The sequence below is a fragment of the Lagopus muta genome, chromosome 1, assembly GCF_023343835.1.
Source record: "Lagopus muta isolate bLagMut1 chromosome 1, bLagMut1 primary, whole genome shotgun sequence".
In the NCBI taxonomy this organism is placed as follows: Eukaryota; Metazoa; Chordata; class Aves; order Galliformes; family Phasianidae; genus Lagopus; species Lagopus muta.
In genome coordinates this window covers 180,772,978-180,798,407 of record NC_064433.1, presented here as the reverse complement: position 1 = coordinate 180,798,407, position 25,430 = coordinate 180,772,978, and the positions used below count along the sequence as shown (strand labels likewise).

General features: G+C 39.1%; 2 protein-coding genes across 2 annotated transcripts; both read right to left on the bottom strand.

Moving 5' to 3' along the window:
* Positions 1-2,900: 2,900 nt before the first annotated feature.
* Positions 2,901-8,929, bottom strand: LOC125696069 (interstitial collagenase-like). Its single transcript, XM_048951312.1, has 10 exons — positions 8,825-8,929; positions 7,593-7,837; positions 7,129-7,277; positions 6,914-7,039; positions 6,167-6,328; positions 5,664-5,781; positions 4,821-4,954; positions 4,233-4,392; positions 3,219-3,319; positions 2,901-3,001 (listed from the first exon to the last, which is right to left on the bottom strand). The coding sequence occupies exons 1-10, from the start codon at positions 8,927-8,929 to the stop codon at positions 2,901-2,903; spliced, it is 1,401 nt and encodes a 466-aa protein (XP_048807269.1).
* Positions 8,930-16,108: 7,179 nt separating this feature from the next.
* LOC125696936 (stromelysin-1-like) lies at positions 16,109-22,986 on the bottom strand. Its single transcript, XM_048953327.1, is given in 9 exon segments — positions 16,109-16,209; positions 16,872-16,972; positions 18,217-18,376; positions 18,760-18,893; positions 20,477-20,633; positions 20,756-20,917; positions 21,404-21,529; positions 22,516-22,664; positions 22,751-22,986. Coding segments are annotated over 9 exon segments (1,242 nt in total). The 5' UTR covers positions 22,903-22,986.
* Positions 22,987-25,430: the final 2,444 nt, after the last annotated feature.

Here is a 25,430-nt window from a genome sequence, read left to right as displayed (position 1 = left end):
ATACATAGCGTAGGTAATGAAATACAAACCCCTGTTCAGTGGTTTTTGCACCATGCATAATCCTTAATGATACGAGAGGATTCTTTTCAAAAAAGTATTTTGTCTGATTTGAATATAATTTTGTAAAAAATCAAGGCAATACTGTGAGGAGATTTGATATGAACGGGGAGAAGCTGGTATTCTTTGCTGTATAGCAGCAGGACAAAGACAATGAAAGCAGCTATGTTAAGACTAGTTGCACCTATCTTTGCACATTTATTAGTTGAGCATTTCTGTGCAGAAAATGGAGAAATACGTCACTCTGGAAAGTAATTCAACCAGCTGTCTTAGGATAGGATGAACTGCCTCAGTAAGTAGTCTCTTGTTGTCTTTACTGAGCATAGAAAAGATTAAACAACTGATTTAGAATATATTTCTAGTTTCAGCTAACAGCTCAAGCTACATTACTTTTTGCTTAGAAGAGACTTGTGTGCCAGCTGTGGAGTCCTGCATTACTCAAAGCTAGTGTAAGGCTTTTGCTACTTGACCGCTTGCACAATGCAGCAACCAGTTCCCACTGCTCATGGGAGGAAGGCCTCAGTGGAGTTTCTCACAGACGATGTTTCACAAATACGTCTGTAGTGAGCCTTGAGGCCTGAGAAAAGAAGTAGCTGTGGAGCAGCTGCTGATTGCGGTTTCTTTTTTATCTTTAGTTTTGGTTAAAGGATGCTGATCTACCTCGTGACTTCCTTTGTAGTCTTAGAGTAGGTTTTATCCAAACTGCTGTCAGGTGACCCAAGGTTTCACTCAGGAAGTCACTGTCCTTCCTCACCACATCAGCAGTACCAAGTCACACTACAAAGAGCTATAGCAATCTTCAGTACTTCTGCAGCATGGTCATCTCAGCATGATAACCATCAGAGATTCAGCTCTCCGAACTGCTCACTCTGTCGGTATCTGTATGTGAGTTAACTGTCTATGCTTGCATGATATCAACAGAGATCTAACCAGTATGGTCAAATGGCATTTATTCTGACCACATGTAGGATGCAAACTTAGGCTGAGATCTGTACTGCTCTCAGAAGCTCACCAAATGTCTTGACAAAAACCTTTGACTTCCATGAGAGCCTACGCCTGAGATCACATGAAAACTCTTAGGCTGCAATTCAGCTGCCTAAACAAGGTTGTAAATTGTCTTTTCTCTCTTTCTTTAAAACATAACCACCTCCTTACCCTTTCTCTCACATTTAACATTTTCTCTGCTCCATAAGAACCCCTAATTACAATTTCTAGAGGGGTATTAGTGGTTCTGCTGTAACTCTGAGGATCTGTTCACATCTGAAAGGAATGTATAACCCAATTTTCTATTGTTTAATTTAATCTTGGTCTGGAAAGAAGTATTATCTTCCCCTCTAATCTTCTGCTGATATGCCTGGAGACAATCTCTATTAAAGCAACATAATCAATTTAAATTTATATATTTTTGAAACAATTGTTGGATTAATTGTTCAATAGCACGAGCTTGCACAAGAAAAATATTAAAAAGGATTGCCACTGATGTGGTGAATTAAATAATGGGTACTTGAATGACTCTGTGAGAACAAGATTCATATAAATGAATTTAATTAAAGTTTTTTATTTGTTGTAATTTAATTACTTTTCTTTTTTACATATGATATTCCTTTTAAGACCTAATCTCCATTTTCAGTTATACAGTTTCTTATCTTCAAACATTTGTAGACGAATTTTTACTCTTGAATTTAATGGAGGTGAGAATTACTAAGCCTGTTCTGTATTTACAAAGGATGTAATTTAACAGACTTCCAATACAGACAAGTGAGTAATGAAAAAATTTATGAGGATATATGATCTTTTCTCAGATTCCTATTATTTCTATTGCAGTAACCCAGAATCTTCCTCTAAAGGTTTTGGGTTACTGCATTGCATAATGCAGATGAAGTATGAGAAAATGAGTTTTGTTACGGCCATATGGCTTCCAATGTTATCAGCTGAGCTACAAAAAGAAAGAAAGTGAATAAGACCATCAAAGACCATTTTAATTGAAGATATTTGAAGAAAAGTGTGGTAAAGCTGGATGCAAAGCTGTATTTTTAATGAATTTCTTGTTTGGCCAAGGATTGTAATTTTTAAAGTGAGACTTTCAGTTCATCCTTTATTCCAGCAAAATTAGGAGGGATTTAGTAGGTAAAAAGATGAAATAGTAAGCACTTGACAGAGTGCTTACAAATACAAGTACAAATGAGGTTTATCCCCCCCCTTGTATAATATGATCTGACAGATCAGGGTAGAGGTTTCAGCAGTCTCTTGTACAATATTATATTTTTCAGTTTTAGATTTGGTTCTTAAATCTAAAGGCATGAGGGGAAAAGATGCCTGTGTTTGCAAAGAGCTGTGCTGTGGAGGAAAGGCTCAGATTGGAAAGTGAAGAAGAAAAGAGAGAGCAAAAAGTGGAAGTGGGATTTATGGACTGACGTTCATGAGTCCCAGCAGTCCTAATTGCCCATAATATTTTCACCAGAGCCGGCATGGGGCAATGGAACTCAGAGCCTGCTAGTTGTTCCTCTGCTTGGCATGGGAAAAATATTTGCCTTTTCACACCTTTTAGTGTTGAAACTGGAGTTTGCTCTTGAATATTAGCACACATAAGGGAACAAGGACAAGAAGATATGACAAACACAACTTATTAGGAATATTTAATGCAGCAGGTAGAAGTGTAATAAGTTATATAAACACATTTGTACAGTTAATAATTATTAAAACTAGACTTCTACGGAATCCAGGCAGAAATCCGTTCTGACCTATTAGTCATGAAATACTGAAAAATTCAGCACATAAAAAATATAAAATATACACATAAAAATACGCAGTGTGCATGTGAAGGAGAAACACAATCATTGCAATTAACAGTTAAACCAGCTAATGCTCTTCATTTGATGGACAATCCGTTTGGTGCGAGGATCAAACTGGAACTGCTTTGTTCTGTGGAAGAAGTACACATAGCCTGGAAACAAAATTAAATCCAATTACATTTCATATACGACTTCTTTTTGGTATTCTGGGGGAAAAAATCAACAAAAACTCTCCATGCATACTTGCTATTTTTCATTTCCATCTCAGCTGCCATGTTTAGGGGCTAATAACAGGTTTTTGAAAATAAATGATCCTGTCTACAGAACGACAGATATTCAAACGCAGTTTAAAGATATTTTTTTACTTACCATCTTTCTGGAAAGCAGCATCAACTCTGCCAATTTTTCCAAAGTCAGAGATTATTTTCCTGGGATAACCATGATCCATGGATTTTTTGTTTTCATCGTATCTGAGCACACAAAAAAAGCCATAATTACCACTTGTAGTGAAGCAGATAACATTTTAAAACTTCAAAGCAGGTTCATACATGTATACAACTCTGCTCTTAGAGTGAAGTCTCATAAGGATAAACTAAAGTAGATTTTGATTTTTTCCTGTTATGTAATAAGGTTCTGATGAGTGTCTGAAAACCCTTCCTGCAGGGATGTTTGTAACAAAACTCTCAAGGATCCTGGGAATGAAGCCCAGGAACATACTAATGATTTTCAGGCTAAGCTAACACCTTGGCCATCACTGCATCTACAATGTGTTTCTGTATCTAGCTGTTGGATATCCAGTTTAGTCTAAAATCGTAGCATATAGAGGAGAAGAAAAGAAAAACTGAAGCACAGACCTGAAACATCTTTGTTATATTACTGTCAATCATGTACTTGTTAAACAAAGTTACTCTCTGAAATTTATCACAATCTGCACTTAAGTTACAAATCATGCTAACTGTACAACTGTTGATGATCCACAACTTGATTATTCAAAGGAAAATTCAGTTACAACATTTTTAATTAATAGTTCATTTTGCTTGAAAGGTGACTGAAAAATGTACACTATCATAACATTACACAGAAAAGCAACACTATTGTGAATAAAAAATGAATAAGTTTGCTATAAAATAACTGTTTCAACAGACAGGTATTCCTTCTGGTAGCAAGTACTTACATTGCCACGACAGGAATGTGATGAATGGCAAACAAAGCTTTGGAGATATTGACATTTCTTAGCAAATGCTATAGTTCTTTAAACTTTCAGACAAACCTGCTTGAATTTCCAGAGTATACCTGAATGTCATATCTTAATTTATATTAATTATATCAATTTTCAGAGACAAGTAAAAATATTCTTTCTGGTAGACAAATATTAAATCTCACCTCCAGTATCTGTCAGCTACAAAGAAATATGTTTTTCCTGTGGTCTCGTCATTGTAAGCTGCATTCACTCTTTTAACAGTCTTTGGGAATCCCAAACGATAGATTGGTTTGGGATAGCCGTATGCAATGTCATATCCTCTGATAACCCAGTACTTATCCTCTGAAAAATATAAACATGTTTCATTTGGTTTTGTTATTAATAAACATTTAATTGTATTTTAGATGGGAAGAACATGAATTGGCTTTTGTGATATAATTTCTAAAAAATACATTTTGAAATATCTTTCCAGAACTTTTCCTTTACTAGTCTAAGAGAACTAGATGTGAAGAAGGGAAGCTATTTTTATGTCTTCTTTTTCACAGCACCGAATAAAGCACAGCAAGGAGGTTTTTTTAGGATTATGACCTCTGGAGATCTCTTCCAGAATTATAGTTCTATCAGGCACAGGTTCAGCAATTTGCAGCTTTGCAAGAGACCCTGTTTCACTGACCTTTGTTAAAGAACTACTTTAACCTCTGAAATGGCATAATTTGCAAAGGTTATGAAGGAACTGGTCAGAAAAAGTAAAGAATTTCAGATGCCATTACCTTTAAAGAGTAAAACTTCATCCTTTTCAATGTTCTCATAAGCAGCTTGAATTCCTGATGGCAAATTTGGCCAGAACACTGAGATAAAATTTAACTCTGTCTCTGACCACTCAGGATGTTTGCGCAGCATGTACCTGGTTTGAACAAAACGTGTAGATTAAAATTGTTCCACTCTTCACAGATGTCAGACAATGATTATAGCTCCTGGAGTATAACAGGAGAGAGACAAGTACCTCCACTTTGTGATATATTCTGTCTAATGTCAAAATGACCTTCTGGGTACATATCCCTCTTCAGTGAATGTAAAGGATGTCTAGAGCGGCTGCAATCTGAACTTTAGAACCTCCATACCAAAAATCAAGCAAGATAAATATAAGCCCTTCTATTTCTCTATAGGGCAGGAAGGCTGATCACTGGTGTCAGTGAGCACCTAGTATGTCTTTCTATGTACTAGTACTTTCAGTTGTGGCTTTGCTCTTGCATGGGTGTACAGTAGAAGGCTTACATGGTGGGACACATGGGCACATCGTCAAGGAATGTATGAATACTGTTGCTTGCTATTAGTTGAATCTAGTTCAGAGCCAAATCTAGCACAGCAATGGCCACAATGGCATATTTAGAAAAGGGACAACCAGCCTTGATCTCCTTCACTGCTCTTGTCAATTATGACTCTTGTTATTAACGAGTTAAGAACTCTTTCTTTGGTAAATAGGTACATAATGGTTTTATAGTCTTTCTCTTTGTACTACATTTCAAAATGATAGTTTTCCCTCATGGATTACTGATTTTTTTTAAAGCTACTGAATACATTTAAGAGATGATATATGTGCTTATTGGTATTACCTGCCCTTAAAGAACATCATTTCTCCACGCAAAGTGGTAATGGCATCAAATGTCAAATTAGGGTCACAGACTTGTGGAGTTGTGGGCCCTGTAGGCTGCACAGCATCATTAGACTGTCCTAAAGGAAGGAAAATAAAATAAAAATCTTTCAGTTTGTATTTAGGGAAATATGGAATAAACACAGTGTTCAGAAGGTGTCCATGGTTGTCAAGGATCTTCTTTAAAAGAAAATGAAAGGCGTATCATTGTATACTGAATATCTGTCATAAAACCCAAATTTTTAACACTGTCAAATGACTTGAGTTCATAATTCCAAGACTTTTTTTTCCAGAGCAGCTCTTCAGCTGAAGGTAGCCTCCAGGTTTTTCCTTATCTTGTTATCCATTGTTTAGAACACTTAGACTTTGCATGTAGGTGAAATAAACATTTTTAAAATATATTCTTATCATTATTCGCCAGCCTCCAAATAGAAATATTAAAATATATATATATTTATTTCTTACCATATATGGCTTGAATGCCATCAATGTCATCCTGAGGAAGAAGGAATTCTTTGGGGTCTGTGTAAGCATAATTTGGATACATCAGTGCTCCAGGATCATTTGAATGGGACAAGCCCAGTGAGTGGCCAAGTTCATGGGCAACAACAATGAACAAGTTGTAGCCTGTGAGATAAAAATCATAGGAAACAGATAAAAGCTGTTTTAGTATTTACCACAGTATTTACCACAGTATTTATAATTGAAAAAAGTTTTATGCAACTTACCAGAATGTGCTACAGCTGCAAGACAGGCTATAAGTAATTCTATCCACATTATAACTCAAAAAATATTGTAGCTGAAGATCTATATGAGTGTTTGAAGATGTTGGATGTTCTGATTATGATTTCTTTACTCTATCTCCAGAATCTTTGTATCTTAAACACAATCTCTATTTCTCCTACTATTGCATAAACTGCTCAGAATCAAAAATCATTCCGATGATTTTGAAAGTTCAGTGATTCAAGAGAACAATATTTCACAGCATGAGTTTTGATGACATTTGAATTCACTAGTTTGGAACACTGAATTGCTAGGTGAAGAAAGATTCCTACCAATGAATCACTGGCAAAAAATAAAAAATAAATGAAAAAGACAAGCTCTGCCACTCTTATTCACTTTTTATTTGCAATTAGCCTTATGAGCTAACTACCACAAGAGAAAAATTGTACAAGGTAAAACTGTGTAAATGGATTTGGTCTCAGCCTTTACCTCTTCCATCTTTTGTCCAGGTTTCCTCGTCATCCATATGCACGTCTCCACCAAGACCTTCTCCTGGTTGAAAAGCATGAGCCAGCAGCCCATTAGGGCCATCAAAAGGAGAGTTGTCATTGTGATCTAAAATGAAGAGTAAAAAATCATTTAGAATCCCAAGTTATTTCAATGATTTCAGATGTCTATGCAATATGTAAAGATATCAATTTTACCTCTATAAGCGAATGAGATCATTATATCTGCAATTTTGTCCTCAATCTTTTGAAATGTCAATGGTGTCACACTACTCCAGACATTCAGAGCTTTTTGGATTGCTTCATCTACATCAGTTTGTCTCATCTTTCTGGTGTAATTCACAATCCTTCAAAGGAAAATGAAAGCATTACATAATGCTAAAAATACAAAGTTTCAATTGAAAAATATTCATTTATATATATTATAATATAATATAAATTGTAAATATATTACAAAAGTAATATATATTAAGTATATCTTTCATAAGTACAAATCAATAATGATTTAACTTTAGATAATGCCTTCTAGAGTGTCTGTTTCTTTCTAGAAATCAGTTAATCATTCTAGATGTCATTTTGCATAGGTCATAATGTACTTCACTTCAGGCCCCCAAGCTGAAATGCTAGATTTACATCTATTGAAGAAGATTAGGAAATGTTACCTGTATGTCAGATTAGTCTTCTTCCATTTTGGATTCCCTGCTGTGAAGACGTATTGCTCTACATCAGGAACACCACACCTGGGTTTGTTCATCATCTCCAAAGTGTCACGATCGGCTTTCCCAGTCACTTGTAGTCCAAAGAATTCCTGCATTTCCTTGAGCTTTTCAGCAAGATGATTTTTACCCCCCTGCCTTAGATGATGCCGATGATCTTTTTGAAGATTGTAGAAATTCTGTAGATAAGTCTGAACCAGAATTTTTTAAAAGAAGAGTATTATGACATATCAGTATTGTCTTCAGTCACATTTATGTTTCCTAAATCATCTTGAACTATTCTATCCTGAAGCCTTGTGTCTACCAAGGGCTAGAGTTGCTTATTTTTTTCCCAAGAATCAGTGTGAAAAGGTAGATATGATTTAAAGCTTTCACAGTTACCTGAATTACTTCTTTCACTGATTGACTACATGGAGAACTTGTATTTAAAATCTAATATTTGCTATTAATAATTAATTCCACATTTATTTATTTTTTATTTATTATTTTAGTAGCAGAGCTTTTAAGGAAGCTTATAACTTCACATATCTCATTCAAGGAAATATAAATTAGCAGTGAAGCTGCAGACACAGGACTCCTGACAGTCAGTGAACAGAGCAAGAGAGTCAGCACTTGGCAAATCTTGTCATTTATTTTTAGCTATGAAATATGACTTGAGAAAACCAGATATTCCTAATAAATTTCAACAACTTTTTCTCCAATAGTTAGTGATACATCTGTATAATTGCTGCATTTCTTGAAGATGCCTAAAAAAATTCCGTGAAAGATCAATTCAAACAAATACTGAAATACACACATAATTCAAATGAGTTTATTTCCCTGTGTTACAAAGGCTGATCATGTCACAGTTTTCAAAGCACATTCTGAAATATAACCTGTTCCTGATTTTGACTAATTCTGCACAGCCATGCAGCCTTGAGACTAGAACTTATGCTTCTGTATTATTTTTAACATCTTACTGACAACATCAAAGTGAAGTTGTGCAATTGTAGATAACACATAGGTGAGTAATTTCAAGAAAATTCTCACAAAAATTTCAGGTTAATAGGAAAAGCTTTCTCTTGAAACCTTTGCAAAATGAAACGCCTTTATTTTCAAGTCACATTCTTTGAAAATAGTTCTGGTTATCCCTCAGACTACTTTCTGTTTCATTTAGAAATGCAGTAGAAAATGTTTACCTCCACAAGATCTATATTTTTTCTTTCATCTTCTTCTTCAGGAGCCACAGGGAAAGCGGAGGAGGCCGTCACATACATCAAGAGGAGAAGAGAAAAGACCTTCATTCTTGTCAAAGGTTCTGTGCTTCAGCTACGCTGCGAAGTCTTGACCTATTGAACACGTTTCTCAGCTCTGTTTATATAGCTAAATTGTAAATCAGTGACAGTCTGACTCATGCTGCATAATATCCTCTGATCAGTAAAAATGATGCATAACTGTTTCGTCATTAGGGAGTGATGAAATGAGTTTAACTAATGTTGCCATGCTTTTTTTTTTTCCCCTGAGCCTTCTGTTTTGGGCAATTTCGTAGTGTTGTTAATAAATAAGGAGGTACTCACCAGATAAAAGCTGGAATTTCATTTCATATATATGAAATATATATGAAATATATAATGCAATTTGTGGAGCAAGTTCTTGATATACTGGAGCTACAATATGAAATAAGAGATAGCAGTAACATAACATTGCATTTTACTGTAATCAGTAAAAACATATGTTCTCTTTCAATAAATAATAAAATATACTTAGTCAAAATAAGTATCAATAACATATAAAAGAAAATGCAAATAACTGATCTGGGAATAACTAGCATCATAAATTCAGGTGACTTGCCATGAGATAATTAGCAGTTCTGTCTGAAACAATCTTGTGCTGTTCCCAAAACTGAGAGCTAAAATGGTTCAACAGTTTTTGACTGATGTTAAACAGTCAGGTTACAGGAACACATAAGCTATGTTTCCATATATGTGATAAACAGAATAATGTTTATACTCTTGGAAAAAAAATGCAATGGGGTGTTTGGATCCATGCACAGAGATGTTCTTTGATTGGGAAGACTACATGAAGCTCAATGGGAGCATTTGTGTATCTTGAAAATAAAGATTGAAAACCATTTTGTGACACTGTGTTCCCTGTTTCATCAAGGAGTCGGAACTGTTGTTAAATAAATGAAGAGCTGCTCCTGAAAGACAGGCTGTAAATGTTTTCCAAGAATCCATAGTGGTCTTAAACAAGAGTGATTATATGTAGACATAGGGTTTGGCTAACTGAGTATTTGTGCAATTTAAGGCCTACTAGGAAATCCCACCTGACCTCCAACTACCCTGCAAGGATGTAGGTCTTCATACTTGCCATGTTATGGCAGCGAGCCTCAGGTGTGTGTCTCAGGTATGACCAAATGAACGATGCTCTGATATAGGATCAACTTTAAGTGTTTTGATGCATAATATCTCTATATGTAATGTAGGAATACGAGCTTCCTTTTTGAAAATGGATTATATGGAATGATTCTACTGATCATCTGGTACAGATTTTAAGATCAACAGAAGCTGACTGTATTGGCTAAGTTTATGCTGAAATAAGAGGATTTTACATATGTGGGGTATGTGGGTACCTATAATGCAGACCCCTAATTTCAAGAGAGCATTTCTAACTGCTAGGACAGCTAAGTACCAAAGGAGATGACCTGAAGGGGCTGCAAGCTTGCTAACTCTGAAAGTTGTCAGGCTGAATCTGGTGCTGTTCTCTTGCCAGAGAAACTGTGGAAACCACTATAGGTTTCTCCCAATACATTATAAAATTTTTTGTGTGTGATTAAATGTCATAAAAAGGAAAAATAAAGGCTAGTGTGAGATGGGAAAAGGCAAATACGTACGACTCTTCTTTATTTCTGATACCTCAGCAGGGTTTGATCTGAAGAAATATAATGCAGGGTGAAAACTTCATTGTTCTAGAATCACTGAATTTTGGAATATCCCAAACTGGAAGAGACTCACAAGGATCACTCCAAAGAAGCTGGAAATACCCTTCAGGAAGTATTCTAACTAGTTTCTCAAGTCCCAAGGCTATGTAACGACTACATACTTCTACTATCACTGTAGCACAGCATCCCCCACCACACTGAAGGTTAACAGAGCAGATACCACTCCTGGAAAAGTAAATTTCTTTATACTTCTTAATGTTTGTAATATTTCTTATGTGGAGTTATTGAATAAAAATAATACTGAACATTTCAAAGCAATAATACATTAAAATCATGGAATACATTGAAGTCATTGAAATAACTAGGAAGATGATTGTGGAAAACAGCTTTTACAGATTTAAAGAGATTCGATCTCATGATTCACTCTCCTATTAAACTTCATTGTTAATGCTGGATACATCTGCAAAGTCTGAACAACTCAAATGAACCTGGGATTAGTGAAATGTTCCTTAAATTCTCTAGTTCTGTTTCTGAATTAGTGTTTCTCCCTAATATTTATTCCCCATGTATTTCTGTAGGCTTATTCAAATTTAGATCTTGAGTTAATACCCACATTTCTTTCTTCTTTTTTTCAGTAATTTTTTTTCCCCAAGGAGTAGATCACTCCTTATTTCTCTATTTTTTTTTTCTTTCATTTTCTGAAGGCGTAAGAGGCATATTTAAACACCTACAAGCAAAGAAGACATGCAGATTAATTGGAAGCTCCAGGGGCTGCAATGGGAACATTAGGAAATCACAAGGTACAGATTGTACTGGAAGGTTCTGCTGCCATGCACATTGCAGCAAAAGGACTTTTGCCAAATTTTAACGTGACCAGAGGATACTGAGTCAGGCAGAGGGTCGGAGGGGACATCTGGCTATCTTCCTGGAAACTTTAAATAAACTACTTTTTAGGACAGCCAATGACAGGATTAGAGAGCCCTGGTTTCCAGCACAAGCTGTGGGAGCCACTTATGTGCTCACAGAGTCATCAAGTGAAAATCTCAAACGACATCAGAAAGAGGAAGCAGAAGCAGTGTCTTCCCTCTGTCTTGGGAATTTCCATCATGTCAGGCCACAAAGTCATGTCCCATTTCACCATCTGCAGTGGTGTCCCACTGCGTGTCCTTAAGCACATCTCCCTCACATGTGTGTAGGACAGCTTTCAGTCGTCTGCTTTTCCCATCACACAGCAGTCAGCATGTTGCCATGCTAACCTTTCCAAGGAAACCTGAAAGTGCCAAAATGAATTTACTGAGTGCTAACTGGTGTCTACACAATCCCTCAATTTGCTTGCAGACCCATTTGTGTTACATTGAGTGGCTAAAGGCTCATGGAGACCTCAGGGCCTCATTGCACTCTACAACTTCCTGAAGGGAGGTTGTAGTGCAAAAGGGTCTGGCCTCTTCTCCCAGGCAAATAGTAGGACCCGAGGAAATGGCAAGAAGTTATACCAGAGGAGGTTTAGGTTGGATATTAGGAGAAAGTTTTTCTCTCAGAGGGTGGTCAGGCACTGGAATGGCTGCCCAGGGAGGTGGTGGAGTCGCCATCCCTGGCAGTGTTCAAGAGGCGCCTGGATGAGGAGCTACGAGAGATGGTTTAGTAGCTTGTGGCACTGATAGGAATGGGAGGGTGGTTGGACTGGATGATCTTGCAGGTCGTTTCCAACCTTGTGATTCTGTGACTATATGGAATCATTGAATATCCCAAGTTAGAAAGGGACCCTTGAGGGTCATTGAGTCCAGCTTCTGGCTCCACACAGGGACACCCAATAAACAAAACAAGTGACTAAGAGCACTGTCCAACATGTCCTGAGCTCTCATGAGCTCCTGCACCTCAGGGCCGTGCCCACAGCCCTGGGCAGCTGTTCCATGCCCACCGCCCTCTGGCGCAGCCCCTTTCCCTCACCCCCAGCCGCCCTCCCCTGACGCAGCTCCATGCCGTTCCCTGTCGCTGTCACACAGAGCAGAGCTCAGCGCTGCCCTCTGCTCCCTGTGAGGAGCTGTGACCCCATCAGGCCTCCCCTCATCCTACTCTGCTCTTGGCCAAACAAATCCAGTGACCTCAGCTGCTTCTCGTATGTCTCCCTCTATATCCTTCACTATCTTTGTATCCCTTCCTCGGATGCTCTTGAGTAGTTTTATGAGCAAGGGTCTCTTACATGCATGGGTAAGCGAGGTCTCACCAGACCCACCTGCCTTAGGATGGGAGCAGAGGCTGCAGGTCTGTGTGTCCATGATCAGTGTGTCTGAGCCTAGGGTACAGGCACATCCACATTCCTGTGCGTGTCCATGCATGTATGTATGTGGATGTGCATGCACCTTCTGGGAACACCTCTTCTGGATGGACTTTGGGCATGGTGCTGTGCTAATCTCACCTTTGTCAAGGTACTGGATTTGGCCTCTCCTAACTCACTGATTCTGCCTGAAGTGTGCCTGATGTCTCTATATAACCAATGGAGAGAGAGAAATCTGGCACTTACCTACCTCTAACTGTTGTTCGGATACAGCCCTTGCCCAGACAACAAGCACCCATGCAATACTCAGGTTACCTTGAATCACCCACCAGGTGCAGGACCATCTGCTCAGCACAGATAAACCCAAACGTGATACCTAACAAAGGGAGGAATTATGCTGTTGAGAATAAAGGGCCCTTGTTTTCAGGGGGGTTTCCATTCTTCCCCCAGGCCGTACAGCCTTATGACTCGTATTAGCAATAACCACACTTAATATTCACACACTTCTTTCTTGACAAAACTGCATCTTTTTTGCTTGTCATGAGTCAAGAGACTTCTAAGTATCTCTTTCCTAGGCGCTCTACTCACCATTCCTTGTTCATCAGTTCTACATAGGAGCACAAGCATTGCCCATGCTCATCTAGCACACTGTTCTTCTAGGTTTATCCACTTTTCAGAACCTCCTGGAAATGATTGTTAGGCAGAAGTATAAAAGGACAAATATTTCCCCAGAAGAGCTTTTGAGCCTCCAACAATTTTCTGTCACAGTGATTTCCACTGACCTTGTGTATAACTTACCTATAGCTTGTATGTGATTCTTCAGGATAGTGTTCTATTCCCCCATTTATATATGAAACATTTTAAAATCCTCTAATGGCTTTAATTCTTCTCTTGCTAAGGTGAAACTGCAATGCTCATCACTGACTAAATAATGAAAAAATAAACTCAGTATGAATCACAGTGGGGTTTCCCTAAATCAAAGTCCTTCACTGCAGAATCACTGTAGAAAAGGGAACTTTGATTGGTTCCGTGTATTTAACATTGCAAAAAGGAAATAATTCATAGTTCATAGTTCAAAGAATTGTTTGTTAACATAATTGTCACATTTATACTTGCCATTTTTTTCTCATGAACAGGTGGCACAAAAAAGTACAGTCGTCATTCTTCCAGGAAGTACTTTTTTGTCCTTTCTGAGCTGTTATGCATATCCTAATCTCTCCATATGTTTCCAATATATTTTGAGGGAACAAAATCAAAATCTTTTCACAAAACCAGAATGTTATTTTGAAATAAGTTCTTTTCCTTGAAGGATGTTACTTTTTCTGGGAAGACTGAAATGTCAGGGATATAAATCACATCACTCAGTAGCACAATACAGCTGGTTGCCAGTTATTTTCCTCAAGTTAGCAGATTAATTAGGAGTTTTCTCTTATTGAGCCATGTACATTTTAATACTGATATGAAAAAGCCGAAGGCAACCTTCCAGCTCAGATGTTTTGAAGTTTGCACAATCTCTTGATTTACAATCAGCCAACATTGTACATGCTCCAAGACTGCGATCAGTCATGCCATTTACAAACCAGGATGTTGGGACAGTCAGTGGCAGGAGCACAAGTGTATAGTTCAAACCGCACTGAAGTCCAAAGGCCACTGAGATAGGGCTCAGGATGTGAGGTCCTGAATCAGCTCTAATTATTCTATTGTAGAAGAGCAATGCAATGTGATGGCTCACAGACTGGGGTAGTGCCTGAATTACACCTCAGTGACTCGCACAACTCTCAGACAGGGCATCATCGCTGAAATCAGTAGCACTTTAAGGAGAAGGGAAGGAGTGCCACTTTTCGTGCCAAGTACCTGTTTCCTGAACACACACAATGGAAATCTAATCAGATCCTTCCTCCCTGCTGGAGCTGCTGCCTGGGGTGGGAAACATCTCTAGCCTATCCTGGGCAGGATTTCTCTGCAGGTAAGTAGGTCTTGGGATGCCTTCAGAACTGACCTCACCAGCTTGAAATCCTTCACCTCTAAACATTGCAACTGTCATAGAAGATGCAAGGTTGTAAAAGTTAGCCTGAAAGAGGCAGCAATAAGGATAAATTTCTCTGCACGAATCTGAAAATTCAGTCTGCATATACCCAGGGGCTCTGGTCCATTTGGGACATACTGGATTTGGTGCAGGCTTTTTGTGATCTGAATTCTATAGGAGAAAGAATCACATGATAATCTTTTTCCTTGTGAAGACAGTAAAAAGATGAACTTCATCCAATCTTGATGCAAACAGGCTAGAAATCTGGACGTATAGAAATACACAGGAAATTGAGGAAACAATTTACTGAAGCCCTTGGTTTGAGTGTGCCACAGACAATGAATGTATCAGCTATGGATCCAGGTGTCAAAGCATTTCAGTACATCTGAAATGTAGGTCAATAATCTTTGGTTAAAAATTCTGTTTTTACAAAAATGACGAGGCTGACTTGCCAGTAGTACCAGGGCTTTTCAAACTAACAATTGGGAAGAAAAATAAGTCACCAAACAACAGTTGAAGAAAAAAAAGAAAAAAAAAAGAAGCCCAACAACCAAGCACTGAAATTATTTTAAGACAGATAGTGACAGATAGTAGTAGAGTCAGTGAAACTCTACTTCTGCTATGTATCAATTTCCAAGCTGACGTCACTGGAAGCTTTCTTATTGGATTCCAACTAACCTTAAAGTTAGAAGTTTTGAACCTGTTTCTCTGACTTTGGCAATGTCAGACACCAATTAGACCTATTCATTGCTTATTTTTGGAGGTGATGTAACTCAAATTAATCATTTTGTCTCCAGTTTTGCCAGCGCAGCAAAGCCCTGCTTGTCACCTCCCTACAGCAGGGTATGGCAGCATCATTTGCACTGTTGCTGCAGGAACAAATGGCATTTCTTTTGTGTCTGCAGACTGAGAGTGTCTTACTGTGCTGTGGGCTTTGATGAAATGCAGATTAAACTTTCTCATGGTCTAAATTCACACTGGAGTGTCCCATTTGAGTAGCCCTGTTACTAGAGGCTTTAAAAATGTTAGCCATTCTGATGTTAATTATGTACATATATGTATGTATCAGTATGCTAAATACTGTTTTTCAGTTACTTACAGAAGCACAGAATGAATATGCAGGGAGTGATGTATGATGACTGTGCCTGAGCACCTATATGTTTCATATATTTACAGAAGAAATAGTGTTCATAGTGCAGTGATACTGCATTCTTTCCTACACCATTGCAGATTTCCTTTTCTTAACAAGGAAACCAGAAGTTTGTCTTTAGTAGGCGTGTTACTCTCTTCTTATCAGGGTCAAACTCAAATTGCTTTCTTCCTTGAAAGAAATAAAGGAAGTCTAGGAAAAAAAAAAAAAAGAAAAAGAAAAGAAATTAATTTAATTAAGTTATTGCAGGTGTAAAGCTTAATACACTTTAACAACAGCTGGAAAGAGTTCCAAAAACTTTGCATATTTCACATACACTCACACTGCCAACAGTATCTGCTCCCAGGGACAATGTTTGCAAAGTGGTGCACTAGAGCTTGGGATCACTGCTCTTCAGTCTGTCCCAGCTTCTCTCTTTTGAACTCACATCCTTTGTCATGCAGGAGAAACAAGTGCTAATTATTATTCTCAAGGTAATGACATGTCATGATGTGATAGCCTTGCTCACAGCAGGTAGACCTTATGCTGCTGAGACCTCAGTGTCTTAACTGGTACTCCTCATGGCTTAAGTTACACATGGACATGAATGCAGATATTTCAGTCTGTCCGTTAGGGATGGCTATTTCAGCTGTGAAACAATTTTCAACCCTACATCAAATGTAGATATCATTATTTTTCAAGAGGGGAAAATGAAGCATGCGAGTGCAATGTGACTGTTGTGGGGTCACAAGGGTCAGCCTCGGGGTTCTGAGGAGCCTGAAGAAAAGTCTCTATCTGTCCAAGCACTTGCAGTCCTACGACCCTGAGAGTCCCTGGGTCATTCAATTCAGGTTCACTTGAGAAAAGAGACTCACTTTCATGCTGAAAAACAGCATCAACTTTTGCATTAATTCCTGGAAATGCATCTTTTATCAGTCTTGGCTTCCTGTCCATGGACTGATTTCTTTTATCATAACTGAGAAAAACAAGAAACAACCTGATGTCAATTAAAAGTGCAAACAATTCATCATTATTTCAGCCCACATCAATACTTCCCACCCAGGGAGCCAAGTTCACTGAGGACTTTCAGCAATATTCAGACAACCTTGAGACAGATCTGAGGTTCATAAACCATTATTTACTCAATGGGCCACACAGGAAGAATTACTTCTGTTTACATCATCTCAAGGTATGACTAAGAATACTCAATATTTAAGCCATTGTCACAAATCTGCCCTTTTTTGCATTGTTTTATTTTTAAGAAACTGTAGATAAGAGCTAGATTGAAAATCTTATCTCAAACATAAGTTACATTTGTGAAATTATTAAGAGATTGCTTTAATGTTCCTTCTCTGTAAGAAATGCTTGTTAGGAAAAATCTAATTTTTTCTTAAGTTATAAGATATTTGAAGTTATTTTATCTAAGCTACCTACAGCAGGTATTGAATTTTAAGTGAAATTCAATTTATCTGTCAGCATAATTAATCACAAGGCTGAAACATTCTATTTCTGATACGTTTGTTCAGCAAGAACAAATATATCAAACAATATCAGGAAAACGACTCAAGACTCCAGGCTGAGATTTTTAATGAAAACATGCAAGTGTAATCTCCTGCTCAAATTAGTAGTTTGTAGCTGGTTAGTTACTCCAGGATGCTCTCTGTGTGTATGATATACTGTATAGGGAGGATAGATATTGTCTCATTCACCTACAAAAGCTAAGGTTGCCTGCTGCTTCTGATATAGGAGCATCTCCTTCAGCTGTTAGAAATATAGGGCTGCAACATGGATCTGAGTAGCTGAAGACCATTAGTCTGCAGCTTCATGAGCTTTCTGTTGGCAACTGGCATGAAGGTGGAATTCATCTTAACCTGCAGGAGTGGCTTTGATGTAAGTCATGTGTCATTTTTGTTCTGTCCGATTTCATGATGTGATTTCTGCAGCTGTAAGATGGCTTTTTTTTCCAAGGTAAGTAAATTTATGTAAATAAATGAACACATAATGTGTGTTCTAAATAGCAAAGCACTTAAAAGGAAAACTAAAAACATTGCTTCATTTCTTCTTCCTCTTTCATTTCCCTCAAATATTTCTTTTTTTCTATAGAATTTTGCGAAAGAGATGACCAAAACTAATGTGTGACTAATGCATCCTAAGTCATGACAAGGTATTGATCACAAGATTATGCTTGTTTCATTTTAGGAAAGTAATAGATAGTATCACCTCCAAAATTTGTCCGCTGTGATGTAATATACTTTCCCCTTTTTTCTGTCATAAAAAGCAGCATCAATTTTGGTAACATCCTTTGAAAATCCAAGGACGTAGAGTTTTTGTGGGTATCTGGGCGGTATGGTTTCTCTTCTCACAGCCCAGAATTCATTCCCTATTAAGAAAAGTTCATGAGAATGTGTTATCAGAGTCTTCCAGGAATTGTGTAAACCTTTGCATGAAAGCTTATCTTTTAATGAAAAAGAAACCACAGAGAGATAATACCGATTACTTGAAAACGTTTCGCATATTGTTCTGCAGCCCAAGAAATCCAAGAATTGTACAGTGCACCATATTTTACAGAAATGAAAACTTCAGTCTCCCTCTCTATTTATCTTAGTTTTCCACAAGCTGTGACTGAAATACACCAATTCATTGGACTAAATTAAAATTAAATTAAAATTCAGGGAATCCTACAGAAAGAGTGTGTTTTCCAATCCAGACATGATCTTTTAAGCTATTAGGACAGGTAGCATTGGAATGTAGAAGACATTTTACCTTTAAAGAGGAGAATTTTGTCTTCCTCAGGAATTTCATATGCAGCGTCAACACCAGATGGCAGCCGTGGCCAGAATAAAGATACCAAATCAAAATCAACTTCTCTGACTGCAGGATGCTTGCGTCAAAAATGCCTGATGTAAATATAGCACAGGCTTTGGATACAATCAAACATTTACACACACTAATGCATAAAACCACATCGTGGCAGTCAGGACAGGATTTAGCTGACTAAACGCAGTCATGTCCCCTGTGTTAGTCACCCTAAACTCCTTGTAATAGCGGTGAAAAGAATGTCATTTCCATGGTGAGGATTCCTTTCTTCTTGATAGAGACATCCAAAAGAGGTCAGATGAACCGTTCCTTTCAAACAGCCATTAGTTTCCTTTTACGCAGAAGATGACCTAGAGGGACCCAGTTCATGTCTAAAAGCCAGTTTGGGGTACAGTTCTGGGAACAAATCTCCACCCCATGGTTATTAGCACCATCTCGGAGAAATGATTGGAATGAGCAAGAATCCTCTGCAAAATACCACATTTCTGGGTTTGAGAACTCAAATCCTTGAAGTTGAAGCTCCCTTTAGTGCTGATTTTGCGGGAAGCAGGAGGAAGCACAGCCCTATCTCTTGCAAGGGAAAGGAATCACCTCTCACACACCTTCTCTCAACTTTCTGGGCTGACATGCCTTTGAAGATGGGCTACTTATTTGACCTTAGCTCTGTATTAATTACCTTTGCCTTTTACTATTATACTAAGTCACCAGTTCAGGGGATCTACAAGCAGGTGTAATGTCAAGATTGGTAGAACCTCAGATATTTCAAAGCAAGGATGCAATGAAAGTGTTGAGCATATCAGGGCTGGTGGTACCTTCTTCTGATGCTGAACGCGTTGGATGCCAACTATTAAGACTTGCTCCAGTCTAAAATGAAAGCTGCCTGTATTTTCATAGGAGACATCTTTGCCCATTCTGTTCATCCTGTTTCATTTGTGATCTTCCTCCTCTCTTTGTTTCTCTACCACCTTCCTCCTTTTTTCCTTCAACCTCTTACCCAGAATTCTTATTCTTCACTAGAATCTTAATATTTTGATGTGGGAGAGGTTTCTAATTCTTAAAAATAATTCTTTGTTGTTTAAATCAGTGAGTACTCTGGAACCAAATAAGAATCATGAATTTTAGGTCTTTAGCATAGATCCCGCTATTAAAGATTATTGAAGTGAAAGAATCAGAATTACCAGCAGATGGTAAATGAAGATATAACGATAATAGTTAACCCTCTGTAATAAGTAAGAATACTGTGCTTGTTTCAATTGCAACAGCCAGATTGCTTTATAATTAATGCCTTCCACAATTTGGACTGTGAATTGAAGCTTGCAACCACTCAGGTGAATTTTTCTGCAAATAATAAATTATCCTAATACATAAATATCCCCTGTGAGATCTAGGCACTCCTTTTCAGTTATATGGTATCACCAAATGCTAAAGTACTAACAAGACCGTGGTCAGCATCAGCGTTATAGCACAGGCTGTGGTTCATAGAGCAGTTCTCAAATTAGCCCTTTACCTGAAAGGTTAGATCTCTCTCTTATCTGAACCCCTTTAAAGTCACAGTGAGAAATCCCAGCTTAGGAATATTCAAAATAAAATCATTTTTTTCTGTGCTGTAGGGCATAATTTATAAATGATAGATGGCTATTTTGGTTTCTGAAAGCTGACTTACTTGTCTTTAAAGAATATTATCTCTCCATGGAAAGTGGTGACAGCATCAAAAGTTAAATCAGGGCCACAAGAGTTTGGCAGTACAAGTTCTTTTGACTCAGTTGGATCCTTTATTTCAGCAGAATCTCTTTGGTGATTAGAGGTGTTAGGAGAAGGTCCTAAAGAAATCAGTTAATGGAAGATACTAAAAATGCAAATTTGTTCAAATAAATCCAGTATGCAAAGGTACTCCAAAGGGTTTGGAATTACAACCAATAGCTGATAAATAATTGGGAATTACCATAGAGGGACTGAATGCCATTAATATCATCCTGATGAAGAGGGAAGACTGAAGGGTCAATTTTCCTATAAACTGGGTACATTAGAGCTTTGGGGTCTTTGGAATGGAAAAGTCCAAGTGAATGTCCAAACTCATGGGCAGCCACATAGAACAAGTTTGCCTCTGAAAACAACCAACAAACAAAAGGCATAAAGGGAGATACGTGTATTTCATTTGTAAGTCAAAACATGCAGGCTTTAAGAACCGCTGTCAGAACTGCTTGAAAGCTGGAAAATCTAGTTGGAATCAAAATTCACATCAGAAAGAAACGTAATGAAATTGTTAGAGTAGAACCCAAGGAAGGAATACTGCAGAAGTCAGTATGGAAGAACCCTAGAATTGTACATGTGACATAAATGTGTGGGAAGAGGATGGAGGGTTGGGGAGAAGCTCCCTGAGCTCCCTCCCACAGCATCTCTACTCAGCCCAGGGTAAAAGTTGTACTGATAATAACTTTTCAAATTAGAAAGCTCAGGGACTGAGCTGGGGGACAGAAAGCAGCTGCCCAGTCATCTCCTTCAAATCAGCCCCATTTTAAAGTACTTGAGCAGAGTGGAGAGACAGACCTTGTATTCCTTCTGTTTGGGCTATGAGAACTGAATTTCCTACCTTCTGTGCTTTTGGTCCAGGTTTCATCCTTATCAAAGTGTGCATCTCCACCAATGTCTTTGCCGGGTGCATAGGCATGAGCAACAGACCCTCCTGGGCCATCAAAAGGGATGAAATCGTTGTGACCTGAGGAGTGAGTCCCACAGACAGCTGACTGAAGGCTACAGCAGGAGAGGTAACAGACTTCAGTCAAGCACAGAGCTTTCTAGTCTGCTGATTTTGTAAATTTTCAAGATTCATTTCTACAACGGTTTTTCAAAAGGCCAATTTTGCAAAGGGAAAAGGGATAAATCAGGAATGAAATCTTGGCCTCCTTAAGACATGGGTGGACATTTATGTATTTACTCCATGCGGGAAGAGGAGGGGGACACGGTTTTGCTTGAAATACATTCTCTTACTTGCTCATAAGGTAAAATTTTCTCAAGCTCTGTGTCAGCAGCCCTCATATGGTTTCCACCTGACCCTGACCTGAAGTGGTAACTGAAGTGCTGATGGCAGAAGGAAGGTTGTGGGGAGACTGTAATCCCTCCTCTGGAGAGCCTTTGAAGGTCAACTCCAGAACAGTGTATGTGAGCATAGATTTAATGGTTATGTGCAGTGCCTAGATGTGTGGATAGGTATATTTGGTTGGAAAAAGAGGAGCTGACTAGGAAAGTGCATGCATGCACAGCTGTTCATGAAAGGAGAGAAGGTAAATCTTCCCTGAGGGCAATGCCAAAAATACAAGCCTTGAGTATGTCTAGAACTTATTTAGCTCACATAAAGCCCATGACTAATCCTAGGAGTGTACTAGAGCTGCCCACGCCACGGTGCTCTGAGCATGATCATACTGCACAAGTCCTGAGCCTCCTGTCGTAGAGCATGCATTGGCATCAAACGCTAAGTATAGATTCAGTGAACTATAGTAGCTCACTCCATTTACTTTCTCCTTCCTTCTTTTCATTTCTCTCTTAATCTCCCCCAGACATCTTCAAGAATCATCACTGTAACAACTTGGACAAGGTCTGTGTTTTTTGGTGCATTACATGAGAATAAATCACGACTATTTCAGACGAACTGCTTCACACTGGCAGAAGTTGGGAATAACTCATTATGCTTACGTAGACTTTTACCTCCAGTTGCAAAGGAGATCATTATGTCTGCATCACCTCTGCCCTTCTTGATGAATTTCAGTGGGGTCACACTGCTCCAAATGCTGAATGCTTTCTTGATTGCTGCATTGACATCTGCTGGGCGTAAGTCTGGTGTGTAGTTTAATATCCTTTAAAATACAAAATAGAAAAATAACTGCATTCAACTCAGCTACATAACGCACTGTCTGTACATTAAGGATTCCATTATAATTACCTGTATGTCAGAACTTGTTTTGCCCATTTTGGCTCTCCTGCAAAGGTGGAGAACCCAGCTACATCAGGGAATCCACAGCGACTTTTCCGCACTAGGTCCAAAGTGCTGGAATCTGGTCTCCCTGTCACCTCCAGCCCAAAGAATTCCTGCATTTCTTTTATTTTTTTTGCCACTGCACTGTTACTTTTCCAAATGAAAGATTCTCCATCTTCCTTAAAGCTGTAGTAATTTTCCAAGTACTTGTAATGGAAACAAGATATTTTAGGACAGTCAAATACGTTTATCTTTGAAGCTCTTAAAGATTATACTAATACTTCTTCAGACATGTTTGATACTTTATTTGATATTTTATGTTTCTTGAGAACATGGATAACAGAGCTTGTTATAGACTATCTGGATGTTTTTCTCTTAGTGAGTTCTTTTTAGATTATATTATGACTACATTATGGCTTTGCATTTTACTCAGAAGACATTCTGATTCATTATTTGTCTAATAAGTTGAATGTTTTCTGCTAGTGTGCCTTCTACCTGCTCTGTGCTCCGGGGTTATCTAGAGTCTTTTAAAGCCAGCAGTGAAAAAACAGAAACATACGAGTAACTACAAAATTTAGGTAGCAGTATCCTATACACACATATTTTTTAGAGTAATAATTTGGAAAAAAATAAAATCCACATCTTATGAAGAGCTGCATCTCATAATACCAGAAGTCACATAAATTACTACATTTCCACCTATAAATCAAATGTATACTGACTCAGATGTTTCATTATTTGTAGAATCAATTCATCACTGATGTAATTAACGCATCATCAGTTTTAATTGCTCTCTGCAAAAAATAAAACAGGGATGAGTCAAGATTAAAGAAGCTTTTGCTGTCACAGTACGTAATGCAGGTCCACTCTGAGAAATAATCTTGTTATTCATTCTAATGGAATTTGCAGTACATTTTGCATTGTATAGTAGCTCCCCAGTTGCTATATACTAGTATTATTTCAGATACTACAGGGGATGCTAGACAGTTGTTAGAGACCTCAGCCCCTGAGGTCTGCCATCCTCACCAGGATAAGCTGCATGCCTTCTTACTTCTTTTGCCTTTTATGTGCAGGAAAAGCATGAGAAAGTGCTGCATATAATAGCAGGAGGAATTGAAGGTTCTTCATTTTCTATTTCATTTGCCCCTAGAAAAGTTTTCCTTGGAATATGTCACACACCTGCTTCACCTTTATATAGCTCTCATTTGCTTTATGAAGCTTCCAGTCTCTGACTCACTGCTTCTCACAACCTTCAGCTAGCAACAGAGTACATGAAAAAAATAGTTATAACATAAAAAGATTGGTGCTGTCTTTCATCCTGTTCCAAGACCGAGAGATTTGAACCTTTGCTTTGACACCTCCCGCAGCAGTGTCCGTATTTGCCTTCTCCTCCTTGGCAGCACAGTGTTCTCCCTGATGCAGAATCACAGAATTGTAGGGGCTGGAAGGGACCTCTCGAGACGATCGAGTCCAACCTTTTTGCCAAAGCAGGCTCCGTAGACCAGGTTGCACAGGTTGGCGTCCAGGCAGGTCTTGGACATCTCCAGACAAGGAGACTCCACAGCCTCCCTTGGCAGGAGTTCCAGTGCTCTGTCGTCCTCTCTGTGAGGAGTTTCTTCTGCACGTTTGTGCAGGACTTCCTACTTTGGCCATTGTCCTATCAGCACGCACGGCTGCAAAGAGCTTGGCCTTGTATTTTGGCCGCCGTCACCCCATAGGTACAGACATTGATCAGGTCCCCTCCGAGTCTTCTTTTCTCAAGGCTGAACAGAGCCAGGTCGCTCAGCCTTTCCTCGTAAGAGAGGTGCTCCAGGCCCTTGATCATCTTCGTGGCCCTCCGCTGGACTCTTTCCAGGAGATGGCGGCCTTTTCTTGTACCGGGGAGCCCAGAACCGGACGCCATAGTCCTGGTGAGGCCTGACCAGGGCAGAGTGGAGGGAGAGGATCACCTCCCTTGACCTGCCGGCCACGCTCCTTTTAATGCCCTGTGGGATCCCACTGGCCTTCTTGGCCACCAGGGCACCCTGCTGGCTCATGGCCAGCCTGTTGTCCACCTGGAGCCCCCGGTTCCTCACCGCAGAGCTCCTCTCCAGCAGGTCGGGTCCCAGCCTGTACTGATACTTGCGGCTGTTCCTTCCGAGGTGCAAGACTCTGCGCTTGCTTTTGGCAAACCTCATCTGTGTTCTTAATCTTGCATCCCGCTGGCATACTCAGAAAATTAGTGTACTCAGAAAATCATTGTTTTCTCCCTTAGCTCGTTCCCGTTGTTTTGTTGTTAGGCCCATCTCCCTACCTTTTCACCACCTCTCTTGCCCCTTTCCTGCTTCGTGGGTTCGCTTGTCCCTCCACCCCATTAGTCACAGCGCAGGGCTGGAGCCGTGACAGCGCGCCAGTGCCCCAAAGTCCCGTTTGACAGCATACAGGCTTCTCTCAGCAACTTCATGGCTGCCGGCCTGAGCTACCAGTCAGCAGTAATAAGCAGAGGGACGAAACGGGCCAGGGAGTCTGAGCCGCCGTGCCGCAGGGCCTCCCTCCCTTCCCCAGCAGATCGTGCTGTGGTGCTTTGCCGCCGTTTTCCCTTTCTGGGAAGGCTCCCTTGCTGCGAGCCTCCTCTGTGAAGGTGATGCGCACGGGATCCTGGCAGAAC